The 18,512-nt window shown below is 37.8% G+C and overlaps 4 protein-coding genes and 1 gene segment (V, D, J or C); 4 read left to right on the top strand and 1 right to left on the bottom strand.

Moving 5' to 3' along the window:
- LOC121523649 overlaps positions 1–18,512 on the bottom strand; it is an 820,099-nt gene that overhangs the window by 234,213 nt on the left and 567,374 nt on the right.
- The window catches only part of LOC121523651 (immunoglobulin kappa light chain-like), an 813,481-nt gene that overhangs the window by 229,351 nt on the left and 565,618 nt on the right, over positions 1–18,512 (top strand). The gene's annotated exons all lie outside the window — the stretch shown is intronic.
- LOC121523550 (gastrula zinc finger protein XlCGF57.1-like) lies at positions 625–3,397 on the top strand. Its single transcript, XM_041808474.1, has 2 exons — positions 625–741; positions 1,412–3,397. The coding sequence occupies exons 1-2, from the start codon at positions 717–719 to the stop codon at positions 3,181–3,183; spliced, it is 1,797 nt and encodes a 598-aa protein (XP_041664408.1). The 5' UTR covers positions 625–716; the 3' UTR covers positions 3,184–3,397.
- On the top strand, positions 5,692–9,643 carry LOC121523630 (zinc finger protein 583-like). Its single transcript, XM_041808572.1, has 2 exons — positions 5,692–6,124; positions 7,792–9,643. Exons 1-2 carry the CDS (start codon positions 5,932–5,934, stop codon positions 8,724–8,726), a joined length of 1,128 nt encoding a protein of 375 aa, XP_041664506.1. The 5' UTR covers positions 5,692–5,931; the 3' UTR covers positions 8,727–9,643.
- LOC121523631 (zinc finger protein 232-like) lies at positions 10,280–14,676 on the top strand. Its single transcript, XM_041808573.1, has 2 exons — positions 10,280–11,280; positions 13,542–14,676. Exons 1-2 carry the CDS (start codon positions 11,097–11,099, stop codon positions 14,465–14,467), a joined length of 1,110 nt encoding a protein of 369 aa, XP_041664507.1. The 5' UTR covers positions 10,280–11,096; the 3' UTR covers positions 14,468–14,676.

Raw genomic sequence — 18,512 nt, 5'->3', positions numbered from 1 at the left:
CTGTTTTTCTCCCAGTGTTTGCCACTCTTAGCCCGTTGTTGCCACTTCTTTTTGTCACTTGTTGCCCATTTTTGACACTTTTATTCTGCTTTTTGCACTTTTTTGCCACTTCTCACCTACTTAAGCTGCCTTTAGCAATTAAGTGCCAATTTTTTGCCCATTTTCTCACCCTTAATTTCTGAATTTTGCCCAGTTAAGTCACTTTTCACTCTTTTTTTGCCATGTTTTTGTCACTCTGGGACTGTTAACTCATTTTTTGGTCACTTCCTGCCCATTTTTGCCACTTTCTGCCCTTTTATGCCACTTTTTCTCTCAATTTTTGCCACTTTTAGCCAATTTTTTAGCACAGATTTTTATTAAAAAAAAAAAAAAAAAAGACTTAACATATGTTGGTAGTCTGACCAGTTGGGGGGGGGGGGGGGGGGGCTGTGTAAATTCTTTCTAGGGGCCCAATATCCCTGGCTACGCCCCTGAATGCCGACATGAATGTAAATTCAGTTAATTTATTATAACCAGGACGTTTGAAATTGTTCTTTTATTCTGAAAGCCAGATACGTGTGCCGGAAGTTGTTTTTTGTTTCCAGGTTTAAAGGCGGTCTCTCCGCTGAGTGCAGTTAGCATGTATAGATGATCTAGCGTACTCTGGGGACCGATTTATTCATTAAGAAGTATTCACAGTTGCCTTTTCTTTTCCCCCGTTGACTCTTGGATGTACAATGTCCGAGTTTCAGGATCTTTCAGGTTTGCTGTCTCTCTTCTCACGTTTACTGTGATTCTTGCAGGTTTAGCTAACGTTTGCATCCAGATACAGCAGTGCTAGCTTGCTGGGGAGTCAAAATAATCAGCTGCCCTTTCATAGTCGAAACTTTGGATGATTTTAAGGAATAATATGTGATGTATGTAAAGTTCTGTCAGCATCGGAAGAGCAGGCTTTGCCATTTAGGTGCAACCCACTCTCATTTTTTGAGGCTTGTAGGAAGCTGCTTTCACATCAGTATGATGAATTTTATTAATGTCACGACTGTGCACCTCTATTGAATTGTATTTCACAGTGTGAATAAAATGCATACACACAAGAATAACAAGAGAATCGCATTTTATTAAAGTGAGATTTGTAGAAGTACTTTGTAAACATCATGCCCATCACTATTTAAATTTATTTTCCTGCTTTCCTTTTTCACACAAACCAAAGAAGCTTTAAAAAAGAGGAACTTTGTGCCAAAGTGAAAAGGACTGTCCTGGCATATCTGTTGTTAACATATGACAGTGTACGCTCTATAAACGAACATTGTCTGATGGAATATGTGACTTTTGGAGGAAAACTTGAACACTAACAGTAACAAGTATCCCTCTTATTTGTATTATTGTGATATAACATAATTCTCCCCTCATGTGTGCTTCTGTGTTCTAGTTTTTCCCGAGGAGGTCCAGCAGCTTTCAGTGAAAAAAGAAGAGGTTCTTCCTGAGCAGCAGGAGAGGAACTCCACTCTGAAACTGGAGGTTACCAAACCTCCGCTTATCAAAGAGGAACCAGAGGAACTGTGGAGCAATCAGAGGGGAGATCAGCTTCAAGGAACAGAGGATGATGATATCATCAAGTTCACTTATTTTCCTGTTACTCTGAAGAGTGAAGATGATGAAGAGAAACCTCAGCCTTCCCAGCTTCATCACAGACAAAGTGAAGAAATGGGAACAGCAGCTGACAGAGGGGACTGTGGAGGCACAGAAACAGCCAAATACTTTGATCCAGAGACAGATTTACAACCTGAGATTGAGGTCAAGATTGAAGACTCTTCTGACCCTGAGACTGATGACAGTGTTGACTGGATGGAGACAACAGAACATCAGTCAGGTTCAAACTCAAGTGAAAACAATAAAGATAAGAAAAGAAAGACTTTTAAGAAGCTACATAGCTGCTCTGAATGTGGAAAAGCATTTAAACAAAAAGGTCATCTTAGAGATCATATGAGAATTCACACTGGCGATAAACCCTTCAAATGTTCTGAATGTGGAAAAAGTTTTAACCAACAAAGTAATTTGAAAACACACATGGTAATTCATACCAAAGAAAAGCAATTTCCCTGCTCAGAAAGTGATGAAAATTGTAGTCAAAAGGGTTCTGTGACTACACAAATTCAGAAAGAAGAGAAACCCTATGTCTGCTCTGAATGTGGCAAAAGTTTTCACAAAAACAGAAATTTGTCCAGGCATATGTTGGGTCACAATAGGGAGAAATTTTTCAGCTGCTCTGATTGCGGTAAAACTTTTAGCCAGAAAGCTCATATGACTACACACATGAGAATTCACACAGGAGAGAAACCGTTTTTTTGCTTTGAATGTGGCAAGAGATTCAACCGACAAATTAGTATGACTAGACACATGGTAGTTCATACAAGAGAAAAACCATTCACCTGCTCCGAATGTGATAAAACATTTAGCCTTAAATGTAATCTCTCAAAACACATGAAAATTCACACAGGGGAGAAACCCTTCATCTGCCCAGAGTGTGGTCGAGGATTTCACCAAAAGATTGGTATGACTTATCACATGGCAGTTCATACTAGAGAAAAACCATTTACCTGCTCTGAGTGTGGAAAAACATTTAGTCTTGAAGGTAACATGAAACAACACATGAGAATTCACAAGGGAGAGAAACTCTTCAGCTGTACTGAGTGTGGTAAAAGATTTAACTTTAAGTCTTGTTTGACACTTCACATGTCCCATCACACAGGAGAGAAACCCTTTGGCTGCTCTGAATGTGGCAAAAGATTTAACAGAAAGTCGTATCTGACATATCACATGGCCCATCACACAGGGGAGAAACCCTTCGACTGCTCTGAGTGTGGTAAAAGATTTAACAGGAAGTCTTACCTGACACTTCACATGGCAAGTCACACGGGAGAGAAACCCCATAACTGCACTGTCTGTGGCCAAGGGTTTATGTGGCCATATCAGTTAAGAACTCACAAGTGTCTTGGCATTCAGGCGTCAGAGCCTCTTCAAGACCAACCTGAAGAGAAAAGACAGGTAGAAACAGGACCTGATGGAGAGGACTGTGAAGGATCAGAGCCAACCATGGACTCAGATCCAGAAGAACACTTACAATCAGAGACTGAGATCAAGACAGGACAATTTTCTGAACTTGAAATCAAAGTTTGTGATGATGATTGGACAGAGACCTGAGGACTGAAGAATTTATACATTTTGTTTCGTGATTTGAGGTGTAGCACTGTTGAAATACAATTTTGACTTAAACAATACTTTCCACTTGAATTCTCTCATAAGAGACTTAAAAGCTATCACAGAAAGAAACCACTGGCAGATGAAAATCTTCATTTTTAATGCTGATGGTTGCATATTGTTTTATACATCTTTACTTTTTTTTTAACTGCTGCCTTCTGAATAGAGCCCTTGCAGAAGTCCTTATATATTTTTAAATCATGTTAATTATAGAGAGGTAGACCTACGTGTAAATAAAAATCTTTAAAATTGGGTATTACTGTGTGTTAAAATGGTATAGAATACATGTTAGAATCACATACTATTTACAAAATAGTGGGCTGGAGCACAAGCTTTGACAAAAGAAGAATAAGAAAGTTAAAAAGTAGATTATCTAAAGAGATAGTTGTCAGACAGTAATACAAGTGTTTATTCTTTGTGTGGTATGCATACAGAAAAAGGATAGGAGGCATTAAATATTACCTTGGAAGACAAGGAAGAATAGCACAAACCCAGGCAATGGTTTATCGGTAGCTGGATTGTTAATATCGTTTAAATGATCACTTTGTGTGAAAGATGGGAATTAATTGCAATACCTAAGTGATGCATTCCACTAGTCAGCTGTTTTGCTCCAATTACTGGTGTCAGCCACCATCAAACAGAATAAGAAGAGTACAGATTCCAACACAAAATGTCTCTGACCAAAGAACAACTAGTTTGTTGTGTTTACTGTTAAGATGTTGGCAACACTAACAGCACCGCAGAGAAGAGAGGAACTACGGATTCAAAATTATCTTATTATTATAATTACAATTATCTTATTCTACAGAAGTCATTGTCCCAGCAAAGTAGATAGGATATTATTAAAGAAATTGATGAACTGTTGTTTAGATTTAAGGATGTCAGTGTTGTTCTGTTGATGTGCGTACAAACTAACAGGAGGATAACCAGCAGTTGGTATATGTGAAGTACAGGATGACACATTTATTCAGCAGAAAGACGGCATAGCAAGGTTTGGAAGAAGATGAACAAAGGAGGTAAATATTGTAACCAGACCAAGGTTAGGACACACAAGACTACACATAACACTTCACTTAAAAAAACGAAAACCTTACAGGATGATGGGAGTGGTGCATATGATGAACGAGAAACACAGAGGAGATAAATCAGAACCATGAAGTTGAGGAGCCAAAACTACAAAAGCTTTTTACCATCAGGTTTAGTTATTCATTCAATAACTTCACAGAAACTAGGCTGCGCCAAAGAACTTAGGTCTATTTTATTTTCATCCACTATCTACAAAGCTTATTCCACACAGGGTGGCGGGGATCTGGAGCCATTCCAAGCAGTCACTGGGTGAGAGGCCAGATACACTCCAGACTAATTGCTTGTCAGTTGCAGGGCTGACATATAGAGACGTACAGTCATGCTCATATTTTTAGGCATGTAAGGCACTATGGATTCATCATGGGGTCCGATGTGCCACAACCCAGGGCTGGACAAATGCAGACACACGTGTATCCCTTGGCAATCAAGGTCAAGCTCCATGGCTCCATGCTTACTTCAGCATCCACCCCTTACTCCAGCATCCACCCCTTAGAGCCTGAAAACACAAATAATAGCCAGAAAATTCTAATTTTTTGGAACTGAAATGTTTATTTAACTTTCTACTGAAATTCAAAAAATCCAAATTTCCATAAAATTTAACAAATATATTTTTAGAATCTCTTCATTCATTAGGTGTTTTTGGTAACTGATAATCCACTTGAGGGCATTTTCATCATTTATCAAATTATATTCATGCGTTTTTCTGAGTTATTTATTGAGCACATTGATTAGATAGAGGTATCATAAAAGTATCAAATTTGATACAACAGGCGTTAAGGGGTTAAGGTGTGGACTATGTTATTTCTTCAATGGGTTATTTTCACAGGCCCCTGGTACTATGCAGAGACATCCAGCATGACCTGGGTTGTGTCAATCCTCTTTCCTGCCTGATGGTGCCCTCAGGTAGTCTTACTCGCCATTTCACAACTCACTTTAGCCTCAATTTTTGGCCCAAACTTGCCTTAAAGTTCTGCACAGTACTTCACAACCAGGCATGCTCACACACATACCCATGGGCAATTTAGAGTCAACAGCGGGTCTTTGGTCCGTGGGCAGAAGCCAGAGAATCCAGAGAAAACCCATGTTTGCACCGGAAGAACGTCGAAGGTCCTGCTGAACCAGGAACCTTCTTGCTGTGAAGCGACGGAACCTCTACGCCACCATACAGCCCATTTTATTTTATGTTGTTTTGTTTTCTTTCATTGTATTGTGTCGTATTTAAAACGTGGTTTGGTGTGCATTTTGGTTAAATCACAAGGAAGTTACTCTGGTCCATTCTCCAACACAATAGGTGGCGGTGTTGCATCACCATAAAAAGGAAGAAGGAAACCGGAAGTAGTTGCAATTCACGTTGCTAACATGCTATCTCCTGTCGCTTCCGTAAAATGCAGTCAAGGCGATCTAAAATAGTCCCTTTCTTTGGTTAAATTGTGAACGTGAACGTTCCCTTTTCATTTGATTGTCTTTGTGCTGTTACTTTCGTTTTAAACGTTTAAATTGAAACCTGGCCCGATACGAATAGTTTCCTTTAGCTCTTGTTGGAGCAGCCGGAGACCATCTGACGGACTGCGTCTTAAAGAAAAGTTTCTGAAAGATTTAGTAAAAATGTCTAGAGTCCAAATGCTGAGATGTTTAGTGAACCAGAGACTGACTGCGGCTGTTGAAGAGGTATTTGAGCTTTTTGAAAGAACTATAGCAGAATATGAGGAGCAGCTTAGTCGATCAAAAGAGGAAAACGAGCGACAACAAAAACTACTGGAGGCTGTCACCAACCCTGATGTCCAGTTACACGGAACGGGTAAGTACACTTTATTTATTTTTTATTATGTACGAAAAATTGTTTTAAGACTCAAAGAAAAAAATCCAATGCCGGCTGTTGAACTGTCTGAAGTGATCAAATATAAAATGTATTTTTTTGTAAAAGTTCGTTCAGACCTTGAAAGAGTATCACTGGGACGTTTTACTGTATGTATAAATCCACTTCAGCCAGGTGCTCTCTGCACACCGTTATTTTATTTTATTTTAATTTACTTTATTTTATTTTATTTTATTTTATTTTATTTTACTGGTTTATTTGGTATGGGGACAGATGCAGTAAACATAGAGAACTGAACATCAATTTACCATGTACTACACCACAGCATTTGTAGCTAATGCTAATTTCAAATACCTGTCCCTGTCCCTCGATTAACTTCATATATTTAAGTATCCAGTACAACACATATCTTGTGCAAAGATCTAGATTCACAGATTTACAAACACACATTCATGCATTTGAAAATGAAGAAGAAAAAAATCAAGAACTTAAAAAGTACATTTATAAGCATCTAAGATACATCCAGGATAAAAAACCATCTCTGCTAATACCACCCCTGTACATCACTATATGATTGACTCACTTTGAAAAATTCCTTCAGTTTTGATTAGAAGTATTGGTGACTTTGGTTTACTTTAAGGTTGGTAGGAAGTGTATTCCATATGTTAGCTCCCTTAATAGCAGAGTAAGAGGTACTTCGAAATGGTACTTTACAGTCCCTTGCAGCTGTGTTGCTGGTTAAAGAGCCAGCTACCTGTATTAACCTAACAACAGACAATTTGGCCTTTATAAATCAGTCTGGTGTCTTTGATTCACTGGTTACTTGATTCATCAAAAGGTACAAGTAAAAGGACATGATTAGAAGTATGAGTATATGTAAGGATGTGGGCAGATTTACATGCAGTAGATAGGATACTTTAGAATAGCTGATGAGTGCAAATGTGCCTATGAGGTGACACTTTTTTAGTGAGATTTCTCACAGTATTTGAGTTAAAGAAAAAGATTAATCAGTGCATACGTGTTACAGTGTCATTTAACAGACCCTTTTGGCCGAAGGGATGTAAATATGAGAGGCACAAATGTACAAAAGTGCATATCAGGCATTTTACCACCATGAGCTTTCACACAGTATTTGAGTTACATTGAATCAGTAAGAGAAAGTGCAAGATAACAAGTTTCAGTCAAGTAGTGAAAAGAAATGAGTTAGGGGAGCAAAAATGAATCTGGTTTTTATATATATATAATTTTTTGTAGCTGGTGCAAATATCTGAAAGCATTAACACATTCTTGGTTGTGAAAATGTACTGAATATCAACACTGCTGTGATTATGTTCAACACTTGTGCCTACAACCTTTTCACAGCAGTGCTTGTATCGGCATAACATGCCACCCTCCCTGTGATACTGCTTAATGAAACCACTTGAAAAATGAAGCATCTAAGTGTTTTGGTTTGACTAGTGACTGTGTTAACTGGTGGACATTAGGTCAAATGTGACTGTGTTTGTTGTTGCTATGATAGCTGTTAAATGTGTTAGTCCTCATGCACCCTCCACTCTGAGAGTACTTTTTCATAGCTATGTTGTCAACTAATGTTTGATAGCATCAAATTAGGGTCTCTGAAAGGGTTTTTTTCTTTTTACTGTCCACAGAAGTCCAGAAACTGACAGTAAGAAAAGAAGAGGTTCAACCTGAGCTGCAGGAAAGGAGCACCAATGTAAACCAGGAAGAGCCACCTGAACCAGCACACATTAAAGAAGAACAGGAGGAAATGTGGAGCAATCAGGAGAAAGAGCAGCTACAAGGAGTAGAGGGGGCTGACTTCAGCATGTTCACATTCACCCATTTCCCTCTGAAGAGTGAAGACGCATATGTAGAGAAGCCGCAGTCCTCACATCTTCACAAAAACCAAACAAAAGAGGAAAGAGATACAGAAAATTTGAAAACAGAAGCTGAAGGAATGCACTGTGGAGGATCAGAAGACTTTAATCCAGACAGTCATTTACAGCCGGTCACTTCTGACAAGACTTTACATCTTCCTAGGTTTGATACTGATCATAGCTGTGATTGGGAGAGGCATGATGAGCCTCAGGAAGGTTTAAACCCTCTGCAGAACAAAGGCGTATCTTTCAGTGATATGATTTATAACACTGGAAATACATCAGTTAGCCTGTCTGAATGTGCTCTAAGTTTTGGACAAAACAAACATCTGCAGGAGCGCAAAGGGGTTCACTTAGCAGAGAGACCATTTTGTTGCTCAGTTTGTAGTAAAAGATACCCAAGTAAGACACTTTTGCAAAGGCACATGCAACGTCATTCAGTAGTTAAGCCTCACAGCTGCTCAGTTTGTAAGAAGAGTTTTATCAGGAGAGCAGAGCTTGTGATCCACATGAGAGTCCACACAGGAGAGAAACCATTCAGTTGCCTAATTTGCGGTAGAAGATTCACAACAAGTGGATCTCTAAAGAGTCATTCCATTCTTCATACAGGGGAGAAACCATTTAGTTGCAATCTTTGTAAGAGAAAATTCACATGGCTAAGGTCTGTCAAAATACACAAGTGCATTTTAAAGACCAGCAACAGTTAATAAATCCCTTGAGATACTCAAAGTGGACAGCCAAATCTGACATTTACTGTTTTCAATGTGATATGATTTCTGAAGGACTTGAAAATAGCTCAAAATGTAAACAGAGAAACAGCAATGTCAAAGAAGAGTGATGAAATTGGTGCTGTAAGGTGCGACTCTAAGACAGAGAAAAAGTCTGTCACACTGTTGACAACCATTTACCTTTTTGTTGTTGTAAAGGGAAAACTGTGGCTGATTCAAAAAGTGAACTCTGGAAAGAAATAGCAGACATTCTTCGGCAACTCACTGAGACATAATCATACGCATTAGCATCAAGCTATCTTGTAATTCATCTTAATGTTTAGGGAGATGAACAATAATAGTATGAGACTGTAAATACAGTATGTTTGTTTACAATCTTTCCAGCCGCTCTACCTTCTAAATCTCAGCACATCAGTCACAATGACTGATTGTGGACTTTGTGTAGTCTGTGATTATGTCGGTCAAGTCTAGGCACAAATTAAAGCTCTGTGATCATCGTAACACACAAAAAAATCATGTGGTCTTACCTTGGCTTAAAGTTACCTGAAAATGAAGTCAAAATTTTCAGGCCTCTATACAGAACTTGGATGCTACATATTTGTGAGGTAGAGTTATGATTTCCGTAATTATTCTTAAATTTAATTTAATACTTTTAAATTTAACAATAAACCTGAAGTTGACTTCCAAGACATATCTCTCTCCCCCTTTTGTCTTAATTTGGTTACTTACAACTCTCTTGGTGTTAAAAAAAAAGTTAAAAGACAAAAATGTAAACATACCATGAACATAGAAGTGTAAAAACTTGCAACAATGTGTGTCTTTGTCTCAAAAGTTCTAAGATGTGTTTTTGAATGAGTGCATGAACAATGCAAAAAAGAAAAAAAAAAAAAAATAGACAATTGCTTACATAAAAAGAATTAAAATAATAATATCGTGGTTTTAAAATGATTACAAATGTTTGTTTGCCCATAACTTCATTAACCTTTGTCTAGTGCCACTTCAGGACTAGCAATATCTCAAGGCATGTTACAGAAAAGCATGTCTAGGCCATACTGTGTGTTATATTACCTACAAAGACCCAACATCGGTCCACCCTGAGCTCAGCTCCAAGCAACATTTAGAAAAGCTACATCACCCAGGAAATGTCTTCCTTTCACCAGACAGAAACCCCAATCAGAACCAGACTCATAATAAACAGCTATGTTCTGAAGCTGTGTTGGGATAGCGAGAGAGTTGAAGAAATGCAAAATTCAACAACTGCAACAACGAATAACAGATTTATTGCTGTAATTGCAAAACAGTTGTGGTGTTTGTAGCACAACCATGTATGACAACAGACTGATCATACTGATATTCGCAATTACAAGGATGATAAAATTCAGAGGACTCACATTGAAAGTAGAGCAGTTAGATTTTAGTAGGTCTCAGATTCACTTTAACAATAATAATAATTGTAGCTATAAGGCTGATTTTAATAGTTGGAGTTGGGGTCAGGCTGTCCACACCAACTACTGAAGGGGAATCTGGGCATGGGAGGTCAGGAACCCTGAAAAATAAATCAAATTATTCAACAACAACAAAAAATATCATCTAATCTGCAAAATCAACCAGAAAACAAAACGAACTGGACTAGAATTTGACTCTCAATAGGGAATATGCCACGTTTTAGCACGTGGCAAGACTTTTTTAACCTTTCATCTTCAGCTTTAAATGAATATTTGGTTTCACCAACTGACTTGTAATGTCTGGAAACATAACAAGAAATATGCTAAATATCAGATGATAATTATATTGCACATTTTTTAAATCATTGCATCTTAAATTGATGGAGAGAGAGAGAAAAAGAGAGGGAGCAACCATGTGTGTAGTGTTAACCTGTAGCAGAAAGTCCAGAATACAAACGTTCAAGTAAACCAAACAAGCTTGGGAAAACTTCTTAGGTCCGATCTCTTTTTGTTTTATGAATTAGAATACACTGTAATTTTAAGATATTGGTGTTTATCTTATCGCCGCTAGATGGCAGGACTGTGTCATTAACTAACCAACAAATAGTAGAAGAAGAAATGTAGCCGTTTGCTAACTGAGCGGTGTAAGATGAGCCGTCCTGAAAATGTCTGCGGCTTTTTATAGGGCTTTAACTTGCTAATGTTGACTTAATTCTGACTGTTTTGATGTTCGCTGAAGACTAGTATCCTGCTTGAGAATAATTTGACACGAGGTTAGCCTTAGCTGCTAGCTTTTTAGAGGACGGTGGCGGAGTTTTGTCAGGCCTTAAAAACATTCTCTGTGTGGCGACAAAAGGGGAATTACGGTGTTTTGTGTAGTTAAGGTCAATGAAATTTCGTAAAAATGTCCAAAGCCCAAATTTTGAGATCATTAGTGAACCAGAGGCTGACTGCGGCTGCTGAAGAGATATTTGAGCTGTTTGAAAGAACGATAGCAGAATACGAGGAGGAACTGTATCGATCTAAAGAGAATCAACAAAAACGACAGGATGTTGAAATCAGCCCTGAAGAGGAGATACACAGACCAGGTGGGTACACTTTTATTACAGTCAGTGCCAGCTGCATAGAAGCCTTAAGTCAACATTAATATATTTGTTTAAACCGAAAATACTCAATAATCCATTTCCGCTGAAAAAATATATAGGTAAGAATGAATGGACAAGGTTGTCATATCAAACTTTTGCACTTACAAATAAAAGTATGAATTAAAGCAGTTTAAATTTGGGCTACTTTTGAGCTGATCACTGAATATAATTGTCTGTTGAAACGCTCATTAAATAAAATCAAACAAAACGATAATTCCACATTAAGACTTAACGTTTTAGATTTTGTGGCAGAGATTATTTTTACATTCCTGCAGTTTTTAAAATTCGTTCTCTGTTCATATGACCCTGAACTGTATTACCTATCTACCTTGTTTTTATCATTAAAAAGTTATGCCATGCATAAGCAGTATTCATGGGACTATGGTCATGCTTGAAAATGAAACAACTCCCATTCAGGATTATCTCAGACAGAACAGCATGGTAATGGTGGTCGAGGCTTTTTCATAGTACTGTGTATCAGTATAAAAATATAATGTAATCCTATGTCTGTTTTGAAAATAAAGATATAAGCTATAGTGTATCTTTATTGATATATCTTAAAAAACAGATATTTCCCACAACATTGTACGACTGTCACAATACTAGAATTTTAAACCTATGCATGACACTTAAAAATGAAACCACATCCACATCTGTTTTGACACAGATAAAGTCCTTGGGACTCAATATTGGGGGATTTCTTTTTTTGAATCACCAAAAATTGCACACAAATTTCAGCTCACTGTCTAAAACCCACAAATACATTACAACATTGCAACCCTGAGATGTTGTTGTGTCCAATGTATTTGCACAAATTAGTGCGCTCTTTCTTTCTTTCTTTCACAGCTTCTTTTGGTTACAAATATGACTGAAGATGGTATCAGTTTTTAAGCTCCTGTTCTTTCTAAACTATTCATAATTATAACATGGAAATCGTTTTTGTTTAAAAGAAAATATGGTGTTGAAGTTGTAGGACTATTCCAAATTGGCAGCCGTATTGCAGGGTCTGTTTGAACGCTACGTAAGAAGCAACATCTGTAAAATTCTTGTATTTTCTAACACTTTGGAATTGGATTTAATGGTGGAGGTTGTTTTTCTCTGCAAATAACATTTGTATTTTGAAAATCTTATTTATTTGTTTCAGATGCAAAGCATGAAACCAAAATTAAGGCCTCTCTATTTCAATGTTCTGGGCTGAATCTCTGTCCCAGTATTTGGTCTGGCTCTATACAAACAGTAACAATGATAACTGGGAAGTTCAGACCCACAACCTGCAAGTGGCCCTTCCCACCTCCTCTTTTCTTCCAGTCTTTTCAATCCAGCCAGCTCTCCACAAGGTTGATTAACTAAACCATTTTCTTTGAATGCAGAACCATGACCTATTGAGGGAGAGGAGATTGTAAAAAGTAGCACATGGGTGTAAATTTTCAATCATGTCAGGTCTCTTAGATGGTGGCAGATTCACCTGCAGACATGAAAGCTGTTTCAGTGTTCTAACCCTATTGTGGTGGTGGTAGGGGGGTGGGGGTATGAATTAAAATAAGAAAGTCAAAAGGTTTGAACTTTTTATCAACAACATGAAACTAACTAGTTGTTTGTTTGTTTTCTTCTACATATAGTAGTTGGTAGCACATTTCATCCAAAAACAGATATGGCATTTCACTTTATTGTGAAGGTATGACTTTACCTAAACAGTTTAATATTGTCTTGATGTTATTGCCCATAAGGAAACATCACATTCTACTGTACAACTCCCCAGGTATTAAAAATACCCACTCAGACTCAGTACTTTGAGTAAACATTAAATTGATAACTTTTTTGCATGAGTAAATCTATAGACTGGTAATTTTACTTCTACCTGGATAAGTCATAACTGAAGTAACTTTTTTAACTTGAGTATAATAGTCTTGTATTTTTTCCACCTCTGTCACACTGGTTTCTAGGGGGACATAGGATGCACCATTATTTTAGATTAACAAAATAGGTAATAAAATTTGATATTTTACGTTAAATAAATGACAGCATGTTGAACAATAAGTATATGCAGCCCAAAGTTAAATAGCTCCCCTACTATCATTAGTAGTTAAACACCACCAATTTCACCAGCAGGGAGTTGTTTGTAAACTCAGGATGGCTGGCTTTACATTCATTTCAGATTTCAATCACACTTGCTCACCTTTTTTTGATTCAACGTTTTTCCCCAGATGTCCTACAGATGATGACGAGAGAAGGAGGCGTTTTCCCTGAGCAGCTGGAGAGGAGCTCCCATCTGAATCAGGAGATCATTCAGCCATTAAACATTAAAGAGGAACCAGAGGAACGGTGGAGCTGTCAGGAGAGAGAGCAGCTTCAAGGAGCAGAAGAGGCCGATATCAACATGTTCACATCCTACTATCCTGTTCCTGTAAAGACTGAGGAGGAGGATGGAGAGAAATCTCAGTCCTCCCAGCTTCATAAAAGATATAATTCACAAATGGAAACTAAAGCTGATGGAGAGGATTGTGGAGGGTCAGAACCAAAGAGAGACTTCAATCCAGACAGTCTTTCACAGCCAGCTACCCCTGATAAGACTTCACATCTCTCTGGATCTGATACTGATGACAGTGGTGATTGGGAGGAAAGTGATGAACTTCAGGAAGGTTTGAACCCTCTGCAGAACAAAAACATAGCTGTAAGTGATATGAAATATGACACTGGAAATACATCAGTTAGTTTCTCAGAATATGCCTCAGCCTTTGGACAAAACATACAACTGCAGGAATATAAAGGAACCCACGCTGGAGAGAAACCATTTAGTTGCTCAGTTTGTGGTAAAAGATACCCAGGTAAAGGTAATTTACAAAAACACATGCGACGTCATGCAGTAGAAAAACCTTTTGGCTGCTCAATTTGTAAGAAAAGTTTTCTCTGGAGAGCAGAGATGGTGAGGCACATGAGAGTCCACACAGGGGAGAAACCTTTTAGTTGTTCAGTTTGTGGTCAAAGTTTCACACAAAGGGGAGTTCTGAAAAGTCACTCTATTATCCACACAGGAGAGAAACCATTTAGCTGCAGTGTTTGTAATAGAAAATTCACATGGCTAAGGTCTTTCAGAAGACACGTGAGTGTGTGTGCTAGCAACAAGAGTTAAAAAACAAAATCTTTTGGGATTCTTTGTGAAATTAGTTCTTTTAATGTTTTCCATGTACTTTTAACACTATGTACTACTACACATAACACACTTTCTAATATTGTACTCTCCCCACATACACTATATTGCCAAAAGTATTCGCTCACCTGCCTTGACTCGCATATGAACTTAAGTGACATCCCGTTCTTAATCCATAGGGTTTAATATGATGTCGGTCCACCCTTTGCAGCTATAACAGCTTCGACTCTTCTGGGAAGGCTTTCCACAAGGTTTAGGAGTGTGTTTATGGGCATTTTTGACCATTCTTCCAGAAGTGCATTTGTGAGGTCACACACTGATGTTGGACGAGAAGGCCTGGCTCTCAGTCTCCGCTCTGATTCATCCCAGGTGTTCTATCGGGTTGAGGTCAGGACTCTGTGCAGGCCAGTCAAGTTCATCCACACCAAACTCCCTCATCCATGTCTGTATGGACCTTGCTTTGTGTGCTGATGCACAGTCATGTTGGAACAGGAAGGGGCCATCCCCAAACTGTTCCCACAAAGTTGGGAGCATAGAATTGTCCAAAATCTGTTGGTATGCTGAAACATTCAGAGTTCCTTTGACTGGAACTAAGGGGCCAAGCCCAGCTCCTGAAAACCGTTCCCACACCATAATCCCCCCTCCACCAAACTTTACACTTGGCACAATGCACTCAGACAAATACCGTTCTCCTGGCAACCGCCAAACCCAGACTTGTCCATCAGATTGCCAGATGGAGAATTGCGATTCGTCACTCCAGAGAACACGTCTCCACTGCTCTAGAGTCCAGTGGCGGCGTGCTTTACACCACTGCATCCGACGCTTTGCATTGCACTTGGTGATGTATGGCTTGGATGCAGCTGCTTGGCCATGGAAACCCATTCCATGAAGCTCTCTACACACTGTTCTTGAGCTAATCTGAAGGCCACATGAAGTTCGGAGGTCTGTGGTGATTGACTCTGTAGAAAGTTGGCGACCTCTGCGCATTATGCACCTCAGCATCCGCTGACCTTGCTCTGTCACTTTACTTGGCCTATCACTTTGTGGCTGAGTTGCTGTCATTCCCAATGGCTTCCACTTTGTTATAATACCACTGACAGTTGACTGGAATATTTAGGAGCGAGGAAATTTCATGACTGGACTTGTTGCACAGGTGGCATCCTATCACAGTACCACGCTGGAATTCACTGAGCTCCTGAGAGCGAGCCATTCTTTCACAAATGTTTGTAGAAAAAGTCTGCATGCCTAGGTGCTTGATTTTATACACCTGTGGCCATGGAAGTGATTGGAACACCTGATTTCAATTATTTGGATGGGTGAGTGAATACTTTAAGCAATATAGTGTATCTTCATAAAATCCTACTGCTGCAAATGTTCTGATTTGGTAATAGGGTATTATTGAGATTATACTGGTGAATATTGCAAACGTGATTATACTATGATAGATAAATGGTATCATGAGTCTATTTGCTTAGTTATCAAAGAAATATAGAGATGAGTATTAAAAACCAACACATCCAATACCTACCAGACCTAATTACAACACAGATATCACTTCATTTTGATACCCTGCCTCCCAGTGAAAGCCAAGAAATACGTTATGGTATTTATGTGATTTATGTTTTTAGTTACACCAGTTTCCTTTTATATCCTATGTTTGACTGGCACATTATAAAGATATTTCTAAAAATCATTTATGATACCCAGATGGCATTTATTCTCCCGCTGACTTTCAACACACATTTTTCCCCTCAAAAGTATTGATTTAGGCACCGTTTAGGAACCAGAATCATGAAACACAGGACGTGATGTTAAACTGTCCGTTGTGCCAATAGGTGGTGTGCACTTTACCTGAGGGTTTCCTTAATGTATAAGAAATACTGATTTAGCACTGGTACAAGAAAAAACCCAAATGATACCCAACCCTAGGAAAATATAGAGAATAATGATAGTTTAAAGTGTGCATTTCTTAACTGAAAACATACAAATAGTAAGTAGCTAAACAAACTTAAAACCCTAAGTTTTTTACATTACTGCTTTCAAAATAATCAAATATTTTCCAGAAAATATAAAAGTTTCTCAATTTTTAAAAATAATTTTAAAATTAAGGTACTTCTACAAAGCACAATAGTAGTTCTATTGTAAATATAAAGGCCTTTTACAGGCATTTTTGCAAACTTTTCTAGTACTACTTAATGCAAATTTGGTAAGAGCCTTTTATATGATCATGTTATTGTTCTTGTGTTTCCAATGACATTTACTGTGCATCACCAGTCAGAACCTTTCTCAAGGTCTCATAATGCTACTTCTCCACTTCTATAAAGTGAAACATACTGGCTATTTCTGGTGTCAATATTCTTCAAATAAGTACTTTTCAAAAGTGAAGTACAGGAGCACAGACTTACTAGGAAGTTTTTTAAAAATATTTTTAATTCTGAAGTTAACTATTGTATTATTAAACTGGACAAATGAATACCCTGTACCTACCAGTGTATCACACACCTGAAGGACAATACTTGATAAGAAACTATATAGTCTGACTGTGGAACAAAAATCTGTACTTAGTAACAGACATGTCCTTGTCTACATACAAATGCTTCAATGTCAGAAATATTTTATAGAGAACTGTAAACTGTGAATTGTTCTGATTTTATGCTTTCTATGTTTATGAAAAACAGTATGTGCTGTTTTTTCTTATTTTTTGTTGAATGTTTGTGTACAGTTTTGATTAGTAGATATGTATTTGTGTTAGTTGATATTGTACCATGTTTGTTACAGCCTTTTTAATTCTATTTAATGTGAAACAATTTGGTGAAGTTTTGTGATAATCCAATATTGGGTTTCTGCTCACTTGCACATGTAATTTATTGTTTTCACGTTCTTCCTGCCTCACTTATTTTTAAACATTTTGCAAATAAATGAAAATACACTGAAATAACAGTTGACCATGTAATGTGTCATTGCCAAAATTAAAGTCAAGGCAAAGAAGAGGAATGGTGAAATGAAGCTCAGCTGTAATGTGCTGTCCCACTCCACAAATCTAATTTCTCATGACACTTTTATCCATGAACTCAGAAATTACATCATATGAAGCAGGGGTGGAGCTAGGGTTTGCAATCAATAGGGGCTTATCCTCAGACTAGGGGGGTCAGGGGGCATTCTCCTAGTGAGATTTTTATCTGATTTACAGATGCTATTTCTGTTGATTTTAAGCCATTTATATCCATGTAGTCATATTTAGGAGAACTTGATGTACCTGTTAAAACAAGTTATATGATTTTAAAGTGTTGAGTATATACCTTATCTCATAATGAACACATAAATGTTGAGTTTACACCTGTAACCCTATTAGCTTGTTTTCAAAAATTCCAAAGTCAAATAGCATAACAGAATTGAAAATGGGACTTATCATCAATGAACACTATCTGATCTATTCCTTTCTGGCTCACTCTGTTTTCTGCTCTCTTTTCCTCATCTACTCTTTAATTCTCTCCCTTTCTCTTTCTGCTCCGCTCTTTTACTCTGGGGTGGAAGTTTGCTCCACTGAAAGAAGAAAATATAAAAACAAGGTGTTTTAGATGTATGAACATTATACTACTATTAAAAGATCAAGTTTTATATCTTAGTCACATCAACTTTTGGCACCTCTGCTATCTTTTCTGTAGCAAAGCTCTTCACCTTGATCTGATCAACAGTTTCATCTTCTTCCTCTTTATCCACCTGATTTCAAAACCACTAGTGAGTTCGCTTCCTCTTCTCTTCTCCCTCTCTCTTTCTCTTTTTACTTTTTTCTTTTACTTCATGTTTCTTGATTCCTCAAATCTGAATTCAACCCAAGCCCTTTCTGTTATATTTCTCCTCTCTTAGCTTATCATTTACTCCAATTTTATTTTCCTGACTTTTACTGTTTCTCTCTTTCCTGGAGCATCTTCTACTGTAAGGGGTTTTCTTTTCTTTATAACTTTCCCTCACTCAGCACCTCTATTTAATTTTTATCCTTTCCTTAACCCTAAAACTAAAAACTACC

Source organism: Cheilinus undulatus, linkage group 16 (assembly GCF_018320785.1).
Source record: "Cheilinus undulatus linkage group 16, ASM1832078v1, whole genome shotgun sequence".
NCBI classification, from domain to species: Eukaryota; Metazoa; Chordata; class Actinopteri; order Labriformes; family Labridae; genus Cheilinus; species Cheilinus undulatus.
The sequence above is the reverse complement of the archived record's forward strand: the minus strand, read 5'-3'. Positions and strand labels throughout refer to the sequence as shown.

Excerpts from the sequence above, each read along its gene's own strand:
- LOC121523550 (XM_041808474.1), top strand. The coding sequence starts at position 717 with ATGTCCGAGTTTCAGGATCTTTCAG. Across the intron at positions 742-1,411 it reads CGAGTTTCAGGATCTTTCAG|TTTTTCCCGAGGAGGTCCAG; the intron begins GTTTGCTGTCTC and ends TCTGTGTTCTAG.
- LOC121523630 (XM_041808572.1), top strand. The coding sequence starts at position 5,932 with ATGTCTAGAGTCCAAATGCTGAGATGTTTAGTGAACCAGAGACTGACT. Across the intron at positions 6,125-7,791 it reads TGTCCAGTTACACGGAACGG|AAGTCCAGAAACTGACAGTA; the intron begins GTAAGTACACTT and ends TACTGTCCACAG.
- LOC121523631 (XM_041808573.1), top strand. The coding sequence starts at position 11,097 with ATGTCCAAAGCCCAAATTTTGAGATCATTAGTGAACCAGAGGCTGACT. Across the intron at positions 11,281-13,541 it reads AGAGGAGATACACAGACCAG|ATGTCCTACAGATGATGACG; the intron begins GTGGGTACACTT and ends GTTTTTCCCCAG.